This window comes from Mustela erminea, chromosome 4 (assembly GCF_009829155.1).
Source record: "Mustela erminea isolate mMusErm1 chromosome 4, mMusErm1.Pri, whole genome shotgun sequence".
NCBI classification, from domain to species: domain Eukaryota; kingdom Metazoa; phylum Chordata; class Mammalia; order Carnivora; family Mustelidae; genus Mustela; species Mustela erminea.
Window position 1 is genome coordinate 140,981,144 of NC_045617.1, and position 19,615 is coordinate 141,000,758.

The window sequence follows — 19,615 nt, forward strand, 5'->3', positions numbered from 1 at the left end:
GGGAATTTATACAGATCAGTTTAGGGAGATATGCCAATTTTTTGGATACCATGTGTTCCCATCAAGGAACACAGTCTCTCTCTCCAGGAGTTTAGGCTTTATTTATGGCAATAGCTGCATTCAGATGTTCTATTTCTTCTATGATTTCTTTTTTGTAAGAAAATTCCATTTTGGGGGCACCTGGGTGGCTCAGTGGGTTAAGCCTCTGCCTTTGGCTCAGGTCACGATCTCAGGGTCCTGGGATTAGGCCCCGCACCAGATTCTCTGCTCAGCGGGGAGCCTGTTTCCCATCGCCCCCCTTCTGCCTACTTGTGATCTCTGTCAAATAAATAAATAAAATCTTTAAAAAAAAATTCCATTTTGTTGACGCTTTTACACTTACTGCTATAACATTATTCATAGCTTGTTCTTAGGCTGTCTAAATCTTTGTCCTCTCTGTAGTGATACATCCCTTTTTGCTGTCAATACTATTAGAATCAATATTCCAATATTTTCCTTCCTTCCCCAATTCATCTTAACTAGAAGTCAGTCCATTTGACCAGTTTTTTCAAAAAGCCCACTTTTCAGCTTTGTTGATTCTATTGTTGGTTTTCTAATCATACACCTCTGTTCTAATCTTCATGCATCTTCTTTGAATTTATTATAATTCTGCTCTAATATTTATTATCTTTAAAAATCTTTTATTCTGATTTTTTTGACTTAAAAATCTTTTATCTATAAATACTTCTCTGTGAATCTCTAAAAAATACAGAATCCCTCCTCCCTTTAAAAAAAACCCTAACCACAGGGGTCCCTGGAGGGCTTAGTGAGAAGAACATCCAACTCTTGAGTCATGAGTTCAAGCCCCACGTTGGATGCAGAGATTACTTAAAAAAATAAAACCTTAAAACAAAAACAAAACCAGAATATCACTATCACGGTGTAAAAAGTCAAATGATTCCTAAACAGTATCTGGCAGCCCCCGTGTCCAAATGACTCAGACACACTGTCAGTTAATTCTGAGTCAGGCTGACAACAGTGCGCACGTTTTCCTTTTTCCAGGTCATTTGTTCCTCTAGAGCTTCCCTTGCTAACAGAGTTCCTTTTGTATCACTCAGCGTTCTCTTCTGTCCCCCGTAAACATGAGCAGTCAGATTCAAAGTCTTGATCAGATGTAGGTCCACCTCCATTAGGTGGCCCGTCTTTCACTGTTAGCCCAGATGTTTCCCTTGGGGTTTTTTACTCTTTGCTACGAGATACATACATCCCTAAGAGTGGCTCTGTTCTTTCCTTTTCTCTGTCAGTATTCGTCTATAGAAACAGAGTAATAGGGAATGGAGCCTAGTTTTCCTCTCACACCATTTCAATTGTATCCCACAAGCACTGATGTATGTACCAGTTTTCATTTTTCAATTCACACCGTATGAGTCTCTAATGATCGGTTTCTAAATAATCGCACTGTGGTCAGAAGGAACCTGTACGTATGCCTACAGGATGTGCTGGGAGTGACTTTGTGGCCTGCTGGAAGGCAGCGCTTATAAACGGTCACCATGTTTGTAATCACTGCCCGGCAATTCTGGAGAGCAGCAAGGTAAGGATCTGCGCCCTTCCTGGGCGGGATCCTTTACTCTACTGCTTCTGGACAGGAGCTTGCTTTGAAACTGTCCGTGCACTAGTCTGTCCTTTCTTCCCATGACTGTGTCCCCTCCTTGAGAAGCAGTTCCTGTTGACTGGAATTTCTAGATGAACTGATTGAGAATAACTATCAAATGGTCAACGGAGAAACCACGGATGTGGAGAGCATGGACGTGGGGGTGCCTGCGCCCTATCACACTGCTGGGGGACACAGAAAAATCCACCAGGGCAGCGAGGACAGAGCAGCACGCAGCCAGGACCTGTCGCTGCCTCTTCCACCCTTAAATCAGCTACGTTCAGTTTACATCTCAAGGACGTGACCTCCTGAAGAGAAATCCGGAAGACCCCACTAAAGGCTCAGGCGTTGGACGGTCACTGCGGTCCTGGGTGTGTTTCCCGGGGAGAGCAGAGAGGCTTGTGTGAACACCCACACCAGGAACCGTGAGCCCAGGTCCCCTCCCGCGCGCACCCCACCCTGAGACATGTCCCGGAGGCAAGAGCCTCGGCAGGGTGCTCACGTTATGAACGTTCGGGGTGCTGAGGCTCCTCCGCAGGTGCCGAGCCTTGGTGGACAGCGCTTCCTTGACCGTGACCGCCTGCAAAGGTCAAAATAACACCCTCTGATGACAGACAGTATTATGTTTATTGTGGACGGTTTAGAAAAAACAGAAAGACCCATCATGTCAAGCCCACACTCCCTCCCGTAGCTAGAGAAGCTGGACTCTTACGGTCCCACTAATTTCTTTTTCCTTAATCTACCAAAAACGCTTTCCATACCTAAACCCAGGAAAACTGCTGAACTAAGAACATTTATGTGGTAGATTTTTTTACAGAGGTAGACAGAGAAAGTGGAGAAGAAATAGCCCTAACGAGAGATCTCATTTGCAAAATGACCACCAACTTTTATGATTTGTGTTTTACTCGTGCAGCAATTCCAGTGGGACTCCCGCTAAGGGCAGGTCTTTCGAACCAATGCCGATCTCAGCCCTCTCATTGCTCTTGACGCACTTTCTACGAACTTCATCTGCTGCTTCTACACATGACAATTCCCGTCTCAGTCTCGCACTGCCTAGTGAGTTAGCTTCAGCTGACTGTCCGGCTATTGTTGCAGAAGTTAACCCGGACCCCCCAAAATTAGGGGGACAGTAAGAGCATGTGGCTAAGCATATGGACACTGGATTCAAGTCTTCCTGGTTTGCCACCGACTTTGTACCAACTTCTTAGCGGTGTAGCCTCAGGCAGGCTAGCTAACTTCTGCTCGCCTCAACTTTCTCACTTCCAAAAGGGGATTTTAACAGTGTCTATCTCCCTCGAAGGGCCATTTTGAAGATTAAACGAAGGAATGTATCTAAATTACTTGGCACAGGGCTTACGCAGAAGATGCTGAACAGAACGCAGACATTATTTCCATTTTGCTATTTTGACAAAGTAACTACTCTAAGGAGATTGCTACTCTCCTTCTCTGACAGATGCAGAGGGAAGGTGTTTGGTAAATAAATTCATCTTTGTCCACCCGGGGGAGGCTGGTGCTCTCGCCCTCTGGTCCAGATGCTGCGGTAACTTGCCTGCCGGAGCCGTTCGAGGCTCAGAATGTTCTCCACCTGCAGCACGCCCCGCGTGTACTTCTCTATGTAGGTCTCCCCGTCTGACGCGCCTTCATCCTCACTCCTTGCCGCCATGAGAGCCAGGGTCTCCCGGTCCTCAATCTCCTCGGTTGCCTGAAGGGACAAGAAAACAGTGACGATACCTTTTTTTTTTTAATGATGATACTTTCACGTGAATCGTATTTTTATCCAAATTGTAGTCAGAAAATGATTTAGAAGTTCTAAGAATTAACACATTCTCCAGTACATCTATTTCAGTATTTTAAAAAAGTAATATATATATATATATTTACCTTTGGTATATTGGATACTATTTCATAGGTTACACCACAGGAATAAAATATATTCTTCAATGATATTCTCCTCTTCAGACTCTGCGTGAAGCTCTAGTAAGAAAGGAAAGCTGAATCAAGCGATGTGAAATACATTTAAATCATTCGGCATCTTACAAATTGTAGAAGCACAATCAAGTACTATGTTTTTGATACACATACGATATTCAGAAAAACAGAACTGAAAAATCCTGGTCTCTGATCCCGGAGGACAGCAGTGTCCATCTGTCATATGGGGATTAGATGACAGAATCTGTAGTCCATTTGGGGATTTGGGGTCCATTTTTTAATAAAGATTTAATTTATTATTTTTTAAAAGAATTTATTTATGTATTTATTTATGAGAGTGCAAGTGAGGGCAAGCAGGGGGAAGGGGCAGAGGGAGAGGCAGAGCGGGCTCCCTGATGAGTGGGAGCCCAACGTGGGACTCGATCCCAGGACTCTGGGATCATGACCCGAGCGAAAGGCAGACGTTTAACTCACTGAGCCACCTAGACACCCCTATTTATTTATTTTAGGGAGAAGGACAGAGAGAGCGAGAGAGCGTGCGGGCACATAAGCAGGAGGGACAGGAGGAGAGATCATTTCAAGCAGAGCTGGACGTCAGCTGACTGTGCCACCCAGGCACCCCGTGATCTGACAGGGTTTAATCAATCTATCTTCACACGGGAGGAAACTGAAGGGTCCATTTTGTTGGCAGCACCTGCAGGATGAGATCTGGGGAAGCAGCAACGATTTATTTGGACCTGCCCCTCGTCCTGTTTTGTCATGAACCTGCTCGGACTTGGCACTTAGCCTTTTTCAAACAGTGCCGTGTCAGAGCTCTGCTGCCTCTTAGGATTATGGGGGTCAAAGTCAGCCAAGGAGGGATGTCTCTCGTGGGTGACATCTCCCTGTGCTGGCCTCATGCCCCCTCGTCGGGGGTCAACAGGAATCGGACTGTAACTTGGCTAGTGTGGTGGCAGCTCACACGCCCACTGTCTCAGCACCACAGAACACGACTTCATGATAGGGGGAAGGAAGAAACTTCCAGCTCAGGTAGGCAACAGCAGAATCAGGCCCCGTTACTACCTGTTTGTTGTAAATATTGGCCGCAATCCTTTTTCGTAATACTAACTCCATAGCGGCCGGGTGGCTGAGCTGGACGGTGGTCTTCACTATTAGGTAAATCCTTTCGTTCTGTGGCGTGACCCTATTCAGGTGGACGGAATCATGCACGGAGGAGTCCCAGGAGGCCGTGGCTGAAACCTAAGGACAGGAGAAGGGTGGGGGACAGAGAAATACCCAGCTCAGGGGCTGCGGTTTGACATCCCAAACGAGAGCAAGAAGAGACGCGACCCCACTGAATCATAGGTTTCTCCTCCCTTTTGCTGCGCGAAAACACACACCCAACATTTTCAAGTCCCCAGTCCTCTCCCCCAAAGCAGACCAGAGCGTCTGACGGGAAGACAGGCCCGGAGGCAGGTGCACTCACCTGACGCCCAGGGATGGAAAGGGGGGGTGTCAATTACCTCCTCATCACTGTGCTTGATGATGGGCAGGTAGAAAAACTGGCTGCCGTGCTCCTTGGGCAGGATGGAGTTCACGCCGGACGCGTGGGGGCCCACGAGCTGCTCGTTGGCACTGAGGTCATCGGCTGGCCAAGTCCGGGAACAGAAACAGAAGTGGAAGGAAACATCATTTTTTAACCAAGCACTGAATTCTTAAAAATATGCTTTCCACAGATGATGTTTACACGTAACGCACTTTCATTTTTTTCTTTTCTTCCTTATCCCACAGTTGGAACAGAGATGCTAGTCCTCACTGTAGGTTTTATCCTTTCCAGAAACTACCGTGGAAGCCAAGAAGGCACCCTGTAAGTCTCCAATAAAATGGACCAATGTACTCCATATGCAGTCCTAGAAGCAGAGATTTGCACGACAAAAACACGGCTGAGGCTCGGCAGTTAGACTCTGACTCCTTGTGTAACCTGGTGTCATGCTTGTGTCCCACCTACACGACTTACACATGACCAGACATCTGAACAGCTCAATGACCAATCTGGAATCCAAGTTCCAAGCACTTGGGAGAAACACGGAGTTCATCTTCTTCCAAAACCCTACACCACTGGGATTCACAAATGTCCCTGCGTGCTCATGCAGCCGTCGCGTGTGTCCCTCCAGTAACCGGGAGCCCAACACCTCACCTTCCTTCTTTCCAGGAAGAGCCAAAGTCACCCTCCCCGGGTCCTCCCTCCAAAAGACGAGCTTGCAGGCTGTGTTCTGAGATTCCGGGGGCTGTGCGAAGAGCCTGCCTGAGCCCGCCCATGCCCCCTACTTGGCAACTCGGCCTCTGTAGGTTCCATTTAAGATTTCATACTGAAAATGGATTTTCCTGCTGAAATACATGGAGGACCATCATTCCTGGTAGGTTCAATCCAATCGCTACCACAAAGAACAATGAAGGGTTTACAGTGGAGCCATGTTCTGGCATTGGTGCTACTGGGGACGGGGAGCAAACAGCACTAATCAGAAATGCAGATTCCCAGGGCCCCACAAAGCCTAAAGATTCGGAATCTCCAAGGGGGAATTACTTTCTCAGGTAATTCCTGTGTCCATCGGCGTCTCCTAACTGGAACTGATTTAACTTTTTTGTGTGTGTAGTTCTTAATCTCTCAGAACTCTCTTTTTAAGACTAAATATCCACTTCTCTCTTCTAGTGATGCTCCACATCAAGGTTTATACATTTGGTTGGACTAAAAACGTCACCTAGATACAGCGTTTGAGTGACGAGAGAAGTCATTTCAGGAATCAAAATCAGGTGGGTCTGAAGAGATTCCAAACCTAAGTGACACGCGCGGGCCCTTGGACACTGGGGTCTGCTTACCATTCAAATCAAGGAAGAGAACCGGTATATGAGTTTCCATTCCAGGTGGTGGGACCCTAAATTTAAGAAGAAAATTTAATCATAACAAAATACATGTTTTACATCTTCTTCGATAACTGAACACCACAGAGGTGTGGGAGTGGAAAAGAACCACTGGGGGGATAGAGATTCTATTCATGAACTATTTGCACCTTTCTTTCTTTAAGATTTTATCTGAGAGAGGGAGAGACAGAGAGCACGACTGGTAAAGAACAGTCGAAGAGGGAGAAGCAGACGCCCACCGAGCAGAGAGCCCGATGCGGGGCTCGATCCCAGGACCCTGAGATCATGACCTGAGCCAAAGACAGAGGCTTAACCCACTGAGCCACCAGGCGCCCCTATTTGCACATCTCTTGATGTCCCTCATGAGAATTATGTGACTTCCATAAAGAACTACCAGTTATATAAATCAAATGGAATTAACTGAAACAAAGATTATTTAACAGCTTTTTAGAAATAGTCCTAGTGATGGGAAAAAGGGAAGGGACGCTCTTTAAGAGTGGAGACAGGGCACAAGATCAGAACAGAGGAAGTAAACAAAAAAGACAACACTGAAAAAGCTTAAAGCAAGAGAGAATGAAAGACATATTAAAGGAGGAAGGGTTGTCTACGAAAAAGACCAAAGCAGCGTTTTATCAAAAACTGGCCTGTAAAAATTTGAGTCACCTGGGGGGAGGTGGTGTGTGGTGGCTCTGGAAATGAGAAGTCCTGGGCTCGTAACTCCTCTTGTGAATCAAAATAACGGGGGACAGGACCCAGGTCTCTACATTTTACAAACAGTCAAGATGACCTGAAGTTTGGAAATGGCGCAAATGAAAGTGACTAGGGTAAGGAGAAGGACTGTCTGGACAGGGCCTCAGGGAGCAGGCAAGACTGGGAAGAAGGGGGCGGTCTGCAACCAGGTGGCTGGCAGGCAGATGGCGTGGGTGCCCTGTAGGACTTCGGGACAGCGGGAGAATCTGCAGGGACAAACATCAGGTTTCAAATTATGTGCCTGCAAATTCAGATTTTCTGGCTTCAAAGTATTATCAACTCCATTAGACTTCCCCTTATCATACACAACACCACTGATGTTTCCACATGTACCCTAAAGAGACTAACTGGGCACGTACACCCTCTGCTACAAGCAGTCTGATTTCTCCTAAATGCCTATGACATATTGTGATAAGAGTGAGAATGAGAGTAAGCAGCAGCAGCAGTTACCACCTAACAAAGGGTGTTTTTAATATAGTATCTTTAATCCTTTCAACAGTACCAAAAACAAGGCTCCATTTTTTGATTAAGAATAAAGCCTCGGGGGAGGGGGGGTGTCTGGGTGGCTCAGGGAGTTAAGCGTCTGCATTCAGCTCAGGTCATGATCTCAGGGTCCAGGGTTCAAGACCCTCTCCCTCTGCTCCTCCCCACTGCTCGTGCTCTCTTTCTCTCTCAAATAAATAAAATCTTTAAAAAAAAAAAAAAGCCTCAGAGAAATTAATGACATTCAGCACTTGAAGAGCTGCAGCTGGAAACCAAATCGGGACCTGTGTGACTCCCGAGCCTAGGGCGCCGTGCCGTCACTGATGAACACCGGGAGAGCCGGATCAATCCGTGGACTGACCACGGTTAATGTAGCGCCGGGACCTGACCACGCTAGTGGCCAAACTGAAAAAGAAAGCATACTCTAAGAAGAAAGCATGCTTTCTCCCCCCTTCAAGAAGACTTTGGAAACACCCTTCTTTTAAGGCAAAATAAGAGAATTTCCGGAGATGAGGAAACCTTGTCCAAGTTGCTCGTGCGGAGAAACTGAGGTGCTCCCCGGCCTCCTGGGAGAGGAAGCTGGCTGCCGTGGGGGAGGAGAGAGGGAGGGCAGCATGGGGCACGGCAGGTCTTTCCCTGAGCAGCTCACGGACTGTGCCAGTCCTGCAAAGTCCTGCCCTGACTCCGTCGGGCCACTCACCAGTGGGCGGGCGCTCCGGGGACCCCACTGCCGGGTGCGGGCACCAGCACGGCGTTTCTCTCCTCGGTCAGCCCCACCCACTGCTCCACAAGCCGGGCTTCCCGCTCCACGTCGTCCTCCGTCTTCTCTGCAGGACGGAACGAGGGGCTGAGCACCCAGACCGGGGCAAAGACAACTTCCAGATTGTAATAAATGGGTTTTCACTTGGGGACATCCCAAGGGGCGTGACCATCCACGATGTTCTGGAAGAGGATGGGAGGCTTCGAAGGTCCAGCCTGAGCCCTCGACGAGCTCAGAGCGGCTCAGGCTCTCCCCTGGCGGCAGAGGGCCGCGACATGGAAAGAGCATCAGGACGGGGATGAGAACACGGGTTATGTTTCCTGATTCTGTACTCTGGGAAGTTGTTCGACAGACCAGTCTGGGCTTCCTGATCAAAGAGGGCCTCTGCTAGCCAAGTCCACTCTATTCGCTTCTTGGAAAGCTCCAATGCCATAAAGGGCGTGACACTGCTTTATAAACCTTGACACCACCACACAGAGGATTAAAACACGCCACACACTACTCTGTAAAACTAACTTTATTGTCCTTTACGTTCCTGACAAAAGACATATTCTGAAACCCTCTGATTCATAACTGTGCCCTGGAGCTATCTGGGTGCAGTCAGAGCGAGTTTCCACGAGGCGGCTGAGCACCCAGAATGCTGAGCCGAGATGTTTTACTTGGGGGCGGGGCTTCTGCTAGCTTCTCCCTGAAACGGATGAACATTCATCACGTGTCCTTTGATGCAGCACCCACCACAATGCATGGATCATCACTCCGGGGTGAGAGACTACGGGTTTGCAGGACACACGTCTCCCCCGGAGCCCCGGCTGCCGGCAGCATTAGCATACCAGCAAAGCCCCTGCAGCCGCGCGGCCATGGGGGGAGCTGCAGGCCAGCCGCAGGCCTGCCTGTACCCCCCTACAGGAGCTGGGTGCTGAGCGGCCACCTGGGACCCTAGAGCGGCCGGCAGTCCCGGTCCGGAGCCCGGAATGCCTCACACTGCCATGTCGGTTCTGACTGCATCTGCATTCGTCAGAACAGAATGCAAGTCTAACGTCATGGTTCATGTAGAGGCTTATGAACGTTTCTTACTTTCCAATTCAATATGGTGCCAAAGGCGTCACGACGATCTGTAATTGCTACGAGGTCAGAACACACAGGCAGTATACTATCCGACCGAGGGAGGAAACAACCTGCCGTCACTGTCCAGAAGAGGAAAAGCCTCTCCCAGGGAAGAGCGTAATCTCACGTACCTTTTTTATTGCTGACTTTTTTAATTTGCTCATCTAAGTACTCTCGTCGTTTGATGAGTGCGTCAGACCACCTCTCTCTCACGCAGTTTAAGTCTTCTTCCTGACACCGGGGAGGGAAAACATTTCCTGTAGAATACATAGATGACTACTTCTTTCTTTTTTTTATTTTTAAACAAAGATGTTTACATGGATCAGGAAAGTTTTCATTAGGGAAGGCCACTGAACACTGCTGTGCGATTAATACGCAAGAAAGCAAAGAGGCCTCAGAAACCCAGCATGCTGATCAAGGAACCCATTACTCGGAAATCAGAGCCCCTGGATTGCCAAAAGGATAATTATACTTAAAAGCAAGAGAAGCTCAAACTATTCCAGCTGTGGGATGATTCTTACATGGGGTGTGTGTGTGTGTATTTCAATTAGAGCTATTCACTTGAAGGACATGTGATTCTAAGCAGAAGGACACCATGAACAGAGCCTAAATCACAGACCAGCAAATGGAATGGAAAAAAGGAAACAGGCATTTTCATAGTTCATCGTTCAATGGCCTCAAAACATTTATCTTCTGCAATGCAAAGAACAGATGAGCAGAGAACCTTTCACACTGGCTGCAGAGATTTTCCACCCCTGACCACGACCATAAGGGTCACCAAAAATCTCCCATGCAAACACCCAGCATGCAGTCAGCCATGCTTGAAGAAGCAGCCATTGGGGACTCTCTCTGCAACCATGAACGATGTGGCGGGAAGCGCACAGACAGCAGCAAGACATGAGTTAATGGCATCGCTGAGATCCAAGGGGAGACTGGGACGTCCCCTGAAGTTTGCTTTCATTTGCTTGTTTTCTTTCTTAGTAGAGTTCCGAGGGAAAGAAACCCATCAATTCTACTCAAAATGCTCTCTAACGTGCCTAATTCCAGGCTAACCCTTAAGATGTGACATGAAGAGCAGACGGCAGAGGACTTCTGAGGCTCTATCTACAACGTCCCCACAGTACACATTCAGGCACCAGGGAAAACTGTGGAGAATTGGTACAAAGACTGGGGACCGAGCCCAGAACACTTCACCTTGATTTCCTGCCTTGCTGTCCCTATCCTCCCACATTCCATGACAGCAGGCCAGCCAGGGCTGACTAGGTCCAAGTTCACAGGTGCCTTTTTTAAAAAAAAAATCTAAATTTCCATAAAGAAAAGGCTGAGACTTAAATTCTCCAAGTTATGGATAATTAAGCTGCGTCCTAATGAGAGAAGGAAGCTGGCTAACCCCAACTAAACTGTGTGCATGAAATGTTTTCAATATCCTATCCAGCAAGAGACTTTTAAACTAAAACCCTGTATTGGAATAATCCTACTCTCTTGGACATGAGGCACAAAATGTAGTTTTGCATAGAAAAGACAAGGTCTGACTTAAGGATTATGGATCAGTAATTCCCTGGTTTTAAAAATCGTTAACTGAATACAGTGATAACGGTCTTGCTTTGCAAGTCTTTACAAGCCGATATGAGACAGCACAGCAGCGAGGCAGTCTGATCACACACTTCGAACGGACAGAGAAATCTGGCCAGAGTACTGGATCCCTGATTATGTTTAAAGCAAATCCAAAGCGAGGGAAAGACTGCACATTCTTGCTTGATGGTCCTGCTTCCTCCTCCCTGCCCTCTGCTTTGCGGGTGCTGGCCATTAGCAGTAGCTTGTGCCCCATGCCACAGAAGGACAGCAGCAGTGATACCTGGTAACTATCCATATCACCGCCATCCTCATCATCTCTCTGGTAGGAAAAAAATAAACACAAAGGACATGCATTTTGTTTCTCGAACAGCACACGGGTAATTCTTTAAGCGTAACACACACATTACAATGGACAGCACACGTATCGCCACCAAAATAAAACATTTACATGAACCGCAAGAAAGGTTTAGTGGATTTATTAATTTACCTGTCTCTAATGAAGAATTTAAGTTTGGTTTTGTTATGGGTTTTTTTGGGGCACATTTTAATTAATTTATTTTTTAAATAAACATATAATATATTTTTATCCCCAGGGGTACAGGTCTGTGAATCATCAGGGTTACACACTTCACAGCACTCACCATAGCACATACCCTCCCCAATGTCCATAACCCCACCCCCCTTCTCCCAACACCCCTCCCCCCGGCAACCCTCAGTTTGTTTTGTGAGATTAAGAGTCACTTATGGTTTGTCTCCCTCCCAATCCCATCTTGTTTCATTTATTCTTCTCCTACCCCCTTAACCCCTCATGTTGCCTCTCCACTTCCTCATATCAGGGAGATCATATGGTAGCTGTCTTTCTCCGACTGGCTTATTTCACTAAGCATGATACCCTCTAGCTCCATCCTGTTATGTTTTTAATAAAGAAAACCATTAAAAAAAAAAAAAAAAACACCCGCAAACTCTTCTCTGGGATTAGGAATCAGCCTCACGGGGCCAGGTCTTACCCTATCGTTACGCATTTTGGGGCAGGTTACCTGAGATCTGGGAAGTACTCAGAAAGACAAAATGGCGGAACTAGACTCTACTGCCCAACCTCTTAGTTTAGCCGTGAGGCAGCCAGGGCCCTGAAGGATGAAATGGTTTCAGGTTTAACCCAAGAATCACACAAATCGTGGCAGGGTCAGGACTGGAAGCCAGGCTGCTAGTCGCCCCACTCAGCGTCCTTTCCCCCCCGCCCCACACCACGTGCACTGAGGGAATCCTCACAGGCAAAAGCCCCCTGGGAGCCTGAGTCTGATCACAGACAGGGTTCCTCAGTGGACAACTGTCTCAAGAGCACAGCCCGCCACGCTGGATATTGGATCTGCTGTTGTCCACTACTGGTTATGTTACCATCAAACCAACCAGCAGAGAAAAATCAGAACTGTCCTAAACCCATGGCAAGAGTTTACAGCAATTGCATAAAGTAACAATTTTGGCAAAAAACATTTGGCAGAACAAAATCACCATGTTGAAAATGAAAAGGACTGAGTTAGGACAAGTTTCCCTGACAGAAGAATAAAAAAAATTTCCACTGGTAGGGAATAACCATCTCTACGGAGTCATGTTCCATGCAAATGAACGCTGGCCCATGTAATAATCGTCTTTTGTTTCTTCCACAGTTACTGGAGGGTTAATATTCAAATAGGCAATGAAGTGGTCTAGTCATAAAAAGACAAACTTTTTAAAGCGCTTTAAAAATATAATTACGTTACTCTCATATGTAAGTATACTTCAATATATACTGCTTTTTGAAAGTGCTCTAAAAATACAGTTAAATGTATTCTCTGTATAGACTTCAAAAATCCACTTTTTAAAAAAAAGTTTGGAACACACTGTTACATTTGAATAACTAACTTACTAAATGCATGCCTAATATGGAAGTAATTTTTCTTTTTTTCTTTAAGATTTTATTTTTTAAGTAATCTCTATATGCACCGTGGGGTTCAAACTCATGACCCTGAGGTCAGGGTCCCATGCTCTACTGACTGAGCCAGCCAGATGCCCCCTGAAGTAATTTTTCTTGACTTAATCCCCATATTATTGAATAAAGTACAAGTAGCTCAAATTTATCATTATTATTTTTTAGACTAAGGAGGTCCTCCAAGCAAAGACTAAGGAGAACCAGCCTGAGCTTCCACGATGTGTAACTTGTGAAACCAGCATATTCTGGACTGGTGTGAGCTATGGCATCATATATTTCTCAAGTATTTATGTCAACAAAATAAGTTCTGGACGGGACCTTGAGCATGAATGCAAAGAAAATTAAAAGCTTTAAAATAGTCACAGTTTAAGGAGCACTTGGGTGGCTCAGTCGGTCAAGCATCTGACTCTCGATTTCAGCTCAGGTCATGATCTCGGGGTTGTGGGATCGAGCCCCACATCAGGCTCTGCACTCAGCAGGGCGTCTATCTACTCTTCTTCCCCCTCTGCTCTCTCTCTCTCCAAAATAAGTAAATCTTTAAAAAATCTTTATAAGAAAATGAGCCAGTTTTTATATTGATTGTTTTTAAGTAGGGTCCCTGCCCAGTGTGGAGCTCAACATGGAGCCCAACATGGGGCCTGAACTCACAGCCCTGACATGAGATCATAGGTGAGATCCAGAGAAGGCCGCCCAACTGACTGAGCCACCCGGGCGCCCTGGAACAGTCATAGTTTAAATCTGCACGACTGGTACTGTGTTCTTTAAAGAGCATTTAGCTCTGGGGGAAGCACGAATTTTGACAAAAATCAGTTTCAACTCAGGAGGTAGAGCAGTTTTAAAAGCGCAAATAATCCATCCTCATAAGGTTCCTCAAATGGGAACACGTAGTCAGTTGAGGATCCCTGCTTTATAGGTCATGACTTAGGGCTCAAATTCAAAGTTCTAAGATCAGAGATTTATGAAGCCCCAAAATTTTAGTATAGCCTGGGATCTCAGGGAATTATGAAGTCTACTTCATCATTCTGGAGAAGTGAGGAGGGGAACTAGAGGTTTGCATTATCCCAACGAGGTAACCAGGAGGGCCGTGCTAGACTGAAGAATCCAGGTCCCCTTGGCTCCAGGCTGGTGACCTTTCTCCCAGGTTCTGCAGCCACCCCCAAAGCTGACGGCCGAGGGAGGGATTGAGCTGGGATGAGAACCTACACAGCCCAACTGCCTACTCCACACATGAGGAAAAGTCTGGCGAAGAAGTCTCCCCTAAAGCAGTAGACTGTCCTCATGCCTTCCTTCCTACTATCCCTGGCTCTGAGAACCAGGTTCAATTCTGGCCCTGGTGGGACAGGAAGGAGGTTTGCCAGAACTGCGCCTTCCTAAGGGCTGGTGGGCCAAGCCGGTGTTCCTCCTGGCTTTCAGGAAGTCTTGGCCTGAATGCCAGGGAGTGCAACGAAACCGAGACAGAAGATGAATCATTCTCAAGACGGGCTGGGGCTCTGCCCAGACTCCACAGAGAAACGTCACACCGGGGAGTGCCCCCTCCCTCATGTGGCAAGGACGGAGGCAGAGATCGGCGGGCCGATTCCTCCCAGTCCCTAATTCATACCTGACCCTAATTCATACCAGTGACCTGGGGGCTCAGCGGGAAGCACATGCCTTCTTTTAGGTCCCTGCGGACAAGTTCCTAATCTTAAAGTTGATTCTCACGGAGCAATGAAGAGCTGGGACTGGTAACATGAACGTCAATTCTTCGATGTTTTCACCTTTCACGGTTTACCAAAAGTTATTTATTTAAAAAAATAATTTATTTGAAAAAATAATATTATTAATATTATTAATATTATTTAAAATAATAATTTATTTAAAAAAATAATCTCTACACCCAATATGGGGGGCTCAAACTCACGACCCCAAGATCAAGAGTCACTGGTGCCTCCCACTGCGCCATCCAATCTTCTGAGAACAGAAGATTTAGTAAAAGAGGGCTTAATGGACAAAAATGATCATGAGGACAACTTTTAAATGAAACATGAAAAAGAAAGCTTTCACAGGAATGTTTAACTCCGCCAGCGTACGGGGGCAGTTTTGTATTCGCGAGAGCGGATGGGGCCAGGCGGACGTGCCAAATCCCCCCACTTATCTGCTGGAAAATGGAATCTGCCAGAAGCAGATGAGTAACACAGCACCCATATGCGTGTTTACACATAAAATTACTATTAATCGACGCTAAGCCAGCAGCGTCTTTCAAATCTCATAAAAAAGGCCATGGGTGGAAATGTGAAGGGAGGGCTGCCGATCGTAAGGTCAAGTCAAGGAGTGCTGTCACATTCCCCGAAGGTCTCCATCCCCGGCCACTGGCTGCCTTTACCCTGCATTAACCGGGCCTCGCCGCCGGATACCTCAGTCCGCTGGTCTCACCTGGTAACTGTCCAGCCCTCTTTGCAGCTTGGTGGACCTGGCAGTGACGCAGCCGATGGAGACAGACAGGATGGCTTCGACCATGAGCGGCAGCGTCCCGGAATGCTGCACGGGCTTCACCGTGACCTGCACCCTCCGGGAATGACCCTGCAGAGGGCGGGGGCGTCGGTGGGGGGGGGGGGGCAGGACGCGCCAGGAATGGGAACGGCAAGAAGGGGTGGGGGCAGAGGGTAAAGGAAGGGAGGAGAACCAGGGAGCACAGAAGCCCGCAATTAGAAAACTCCCAGAAATGGTGCGCAGGAGTGGGACAACGAGAAAACACGGAACAGACCCAACCGCGCCCAGCACCTGTCTGAGCTGGAAGATGCCGCCCGTGTTGACGTCTTTGGCCTGGTGGAGCTCCACGGACGCGTACTCCCCCAGCTCGTTCAGTTCCAGAATGGAGATCCACATCTCTATTCGCCGCGTCACCTCGTTCCACCTGCAAAACCACGTCCCAGTGAACGACGTCATTGCCCAGCGATGTTTTGAGCCGCAGGAATGAGCCGCCGTCCCCTGAGCTCTTAACTACCGGCTGGGCCTCGTGCTGTCACGTCCGTCTATTTAACTCTCGAAACAACCGTATGGCAGAAGTCTTTCCTCTTCATTTTTTTAAAAATTTATTTATTTATTTGACAGACAGAGATCACAAGCAGGCAGAGAGGCAGGCAGAGAGAGAGAGGAGGAAGCAGGCTCCCTGCTGAGCAGAGAGCCTGATGTGGGGCTCGATCCCAGGACCCTGGGATCATGACCTGAGCCATAGGCAGAGGCTTAACCCACGGAGCCACCCAAGCGCCCTCCTCTTTACTTTACTGAGGTAAACATATATTCAGTGAAATGTCCACATTTCAAGTGGAGTTTGATGAGTTGTGAAAAGGCACACACCTCTGTCACTACCCCATCGTCTGCCTCTGAAAGTTTGCTCATGCCCCTTCCCATTCAATACCCACAGCATCCCACAGCAGCCATATAGCCATAAATTAGTTCTGCCTGTTCCAGAAATTCACAGAGAGGGAATCACTAGTGTGTACTCTTTTAGGTCTGACCTTTCTGGTTCAGTTGATGTTTTTGTGATTCATTCAAATGGGTTTCCACAGTGCTTTTCCTTGTTATCAGAGCTGAGTAGTATTTGTTACATGACCAGTAGTACCATTTGTTTATCAAACGTTCTCACACATTTGGGTTGTTGGCAGTGTGGGAATATTACAAGAATTGCCACGAACATCTGTGAACAAGTCTATTTACGGACTTATATTTTCATTTTCCTGGGGAAATAGCCAGGTCACGGAAGAGGCAGAGGATTCAATGTCCAAGAAAGTATCCTCCTGGGCAGGAAGATGGGGCAAATTCCCAAGAAGAGGAAGCTTGTGGCCAACGGCATCTTCAAAGCTCGAAGGAACGAGTTTCTCACTCAAGAGTTGGCTGAGCACGCCTACCCTGGAGCTGAGGTACGAGTTACAGGAACCGGCACAGAAACCATGACCTTGGCCGCCAGGATGTACAAAGCCTTTGGTGAAAAGGGCTGGTGGATCTGAGAGCCGACCGTGGTGGTTCAGCAGACGTCTGACTTCTCCGAGGGCAGTGGAGAGCTTTATGCTAAAAAGCTGGCCAGGGAGGTCTGTGTGCTGTCACCCAGGCCAGGTCTCTGAGTGACCAGCTCCCAGGAGACCCTGCTGTGTGGAGGGCCTGCCCCGGTGCACAGTGCTTCCCCGAGAAGAGTGGGGCCAAAGAACAGTAAGAACAGTGAGGGCCTGGTGTCCAGGAAACTCTGAGGACAGAGGGCTGTGGCTGGGCTGATGGTTCTACTGGGGACCCTATAACCTGCTGCTCAGACGGGCTGTGCCGGGCATCAAAGCAAAGATCATGCTTCCCTGGGACCCAAGGATGAGACGGGCCCTTAGAGGTCTCTGCGTCACCATGTGAGCACTGGGACCCCAACAATGAGACACTGCTCCCCACCTCCGCCGTGGAACAGAGGGCGGGAAGCCGGAGCACCTGCCATGCCCAAGCCTGTTCGCGCAGCACAACATGGGCTCCCTGGCAGCCGGACCCGGAGTCCAAGTATTGCTCTATAAAGACTTTTATAAAATCTTCCAAAAAGGAAGGAAAAAAGGAAAACTATCCTACTGTTTTTTTTCCCTTTCTATAAGCTTTACAGTTTTATTTCACACGTAAGGTTCTGATACAACTCAAAATACACTTCGAGTATCGTGCAAAGCTAAGGTCAAGGCTAGTTTTGATCCAGGCAGACAGGAGGTTGTTTCCGTCCTGTTTGTTGAAAAGACTCCCCTTCCCGCATCAAACACCCTCTATGCCCACTAACTCCTTTTATCGTTCCCATTTTGCCAAGGAGGAGACAGGCCGGGGACTCCTCCTCTTACCCTCTGGGCTAGTGCCAGTCTCGAGCCCGCGTACGCTCGGTCAAGTACACACCTGTCATGCAGCGTTCTCGTTTTCGCATGGAGAGAGTCCACTTCCCAGATGGAGCTGCCGTTCCCGGCACAGCGGTGGCCCCACACCTCAATGGCCAGGGCTCCGTCGGACAGGAACTCCAGGAGCTCCTCCGTCACCGTCACCACGTAGTCCTGGGGCAAGCGGGAGCAAGGGAAGGGCAACGAGAGTCACGCACCGAGCGGTCTGCGACATTTCCCTTCTACCTCTCCGTGAGGTAGGGACCCGCGCTGGAGGTGGTTTTTCTGATCCCAACCTGAAAACCACCTATGCTGCTGCAAAGACCCGGAACACTGGCTCTTCAGACTAGCAAGGAAGAAGGGACTGGACGCAACCCCGTTGCTGAATCAGGGCGGACACTGACGGGAGCGTCCTGTCCCGCATCCCAGTGCCTGTGAGGTGCGGAAGTGAGTCCGTGTCCCCCACATCTGGTTCCTTGCCGTTCTGCAAGACCACTCAGACCACCCGCCGCCGCAGACTGAGCAGCACATCCCAAAAAAGAACGTCTGATTGCTTCTTGCTATGGCTTGGGAGACTGAGAACAGAATTAAGTTTCCTGTGATTATCTTCATGATTCCGTGCTCTCGCTCTCAAACACGCCCGCCCCAGCTCCTCGTCACAAAACGCAGGCGGAGGAGCGTGAGGAAAAGAAGGCTGAGCGGATGGAGGAGTATGGACGCACCCTATGGAAGCACCGGAACAAAGCGGCAGGTGGGGGACCCAGCGGAGGGTCCTTCCAGCAACATCTTAGTGATGTCTCTGGTGAAGACGATGCTGCGGCTCTCATTTCTGGAAAGATCCATGCTCTATGATTTAACATTCTACTACTTATCTTCTCACTTATTGTATTCGGAGACAGAGCCAGAATTTTAGAAGGAAAACAAACTAATGATCCCTTAGGACAATCTATACATCTGATGAAAACACCCCAAAGTCACACCAGGTGTGACTCCAAGGTCACGGTGACTCCAGGTCTCTGCGACTAGCGTTTGTAAAACCAGTGGTTAATTAGAATGTACTTAAAATTCAGGCTTCATCCTTCCACAGCAATAGCTTTGTGGACCCAAAGAAAGATGGGGACTGCTTAGAAGAGTATTTAGGCAACAATAACCAAAAAAAAATTAATAAGGATTTTGAGAAACAGACTTGGTGAATATAGGTGAAAGAAAAAAAAAAAGTGGATCATTTGTTTTCAGAAAAAGAGACTCGACAGTCTTTTACCTATGTGAAATCTGACAGGTGTAGAGCCAGAAAGAAAAAGCATAATTTCCAAAGGAAGGGGTCTGGGTACCTGTTAAGGACTGTGCAAGGAAAAATAAAATTACAACAGAAGGTAGCATGTGTCTCTCAGGAACAAGCTGTGGGCTGTCTGACGTGAAAACCAGGAAAGTGGCTGATGGTCACCTGAGGGGGCCAACCAAAAGCCACCAAAAATTCACCTTGTCTATTGATATTTTCTTTAAAACTCATATGGTGCATTAGAATGAGATGCTAAGAGTGCTATCCCATATTCCAAAGAATGAGAAGAGGTTCATAGACATTAAAGGGTATAATTCTGCAATATACATACATGACTATATTTAAAAAAAAACAAACACACCTTTCTGAAGACGTTAGG

General features: G+C 47.7%; 1 protein-coding gene and 1 pseudogene across 4 annotated transcripts in view; one reads left to right on the forward strand and one right to left on the reverse strand.

Moving 5' to 3' along the window:
* KIF13A (kinesin family member 13A) overlaps positions 1–19,615 on the reverse strand; it is a 204,700-nt gene that overhangs the window by 14,945 nt on the left and 170,140 nt on the right. For 2 of the 4 annotated variants that reach the window (XM_032341185.1, XM_032341183.1), the window contains exons 23-34: positions 17,980–18,131; positions 15,856–15,988; positions 15,508–15,654; positions 11,410–11,448; positions 9,686–9,785; positions 8,391–8,517; positions 6,416–6,471; positions 5,062–5,186; positions 4,622–4,798; positions 3,512–3,604; positions 3,180–3,332; positions 2,133–2,210 (exon numbers count right to left, since the gene is read on the reverse strand). In XM_032341185.1, the coding sequence (XP_032197076.1) occupies positions 2,133–2,210; positions 3,180–3,332; positions 3,512–3,604; positions 4,622–4,798; positions 5,062–5,186; positions 6,416–6,471; positions 8,391–8,517; positions 9,686–9,785; positions 11,410–11,448; positions 15,508–15,654; positions 15,856–15,988; positions 17,980–18,131 (1,380 nt within the window). The remainder of the gene's footprint in view (positions 1–2,132; positions 2,211–3,179; positions 3,333–3,511; positions 3,605–4,621; positions 4,799–5,061; positions 5,187–6,415; positions 6,472–8,390; positions 8,518–9,685; positions 9,786–11,409; positions 11,449–15,507; positions 15,655–15,855; positions 15,989–17,979; positions 18,132–19,615) is intronic. The other 2 variants (XM_032341186.1, XM_032341184.1) reach the window with 1 other exon arrangement.
* LOC116587908 lies at positions 16,884–17,496 on the forward strand (annotated as a pseudogene).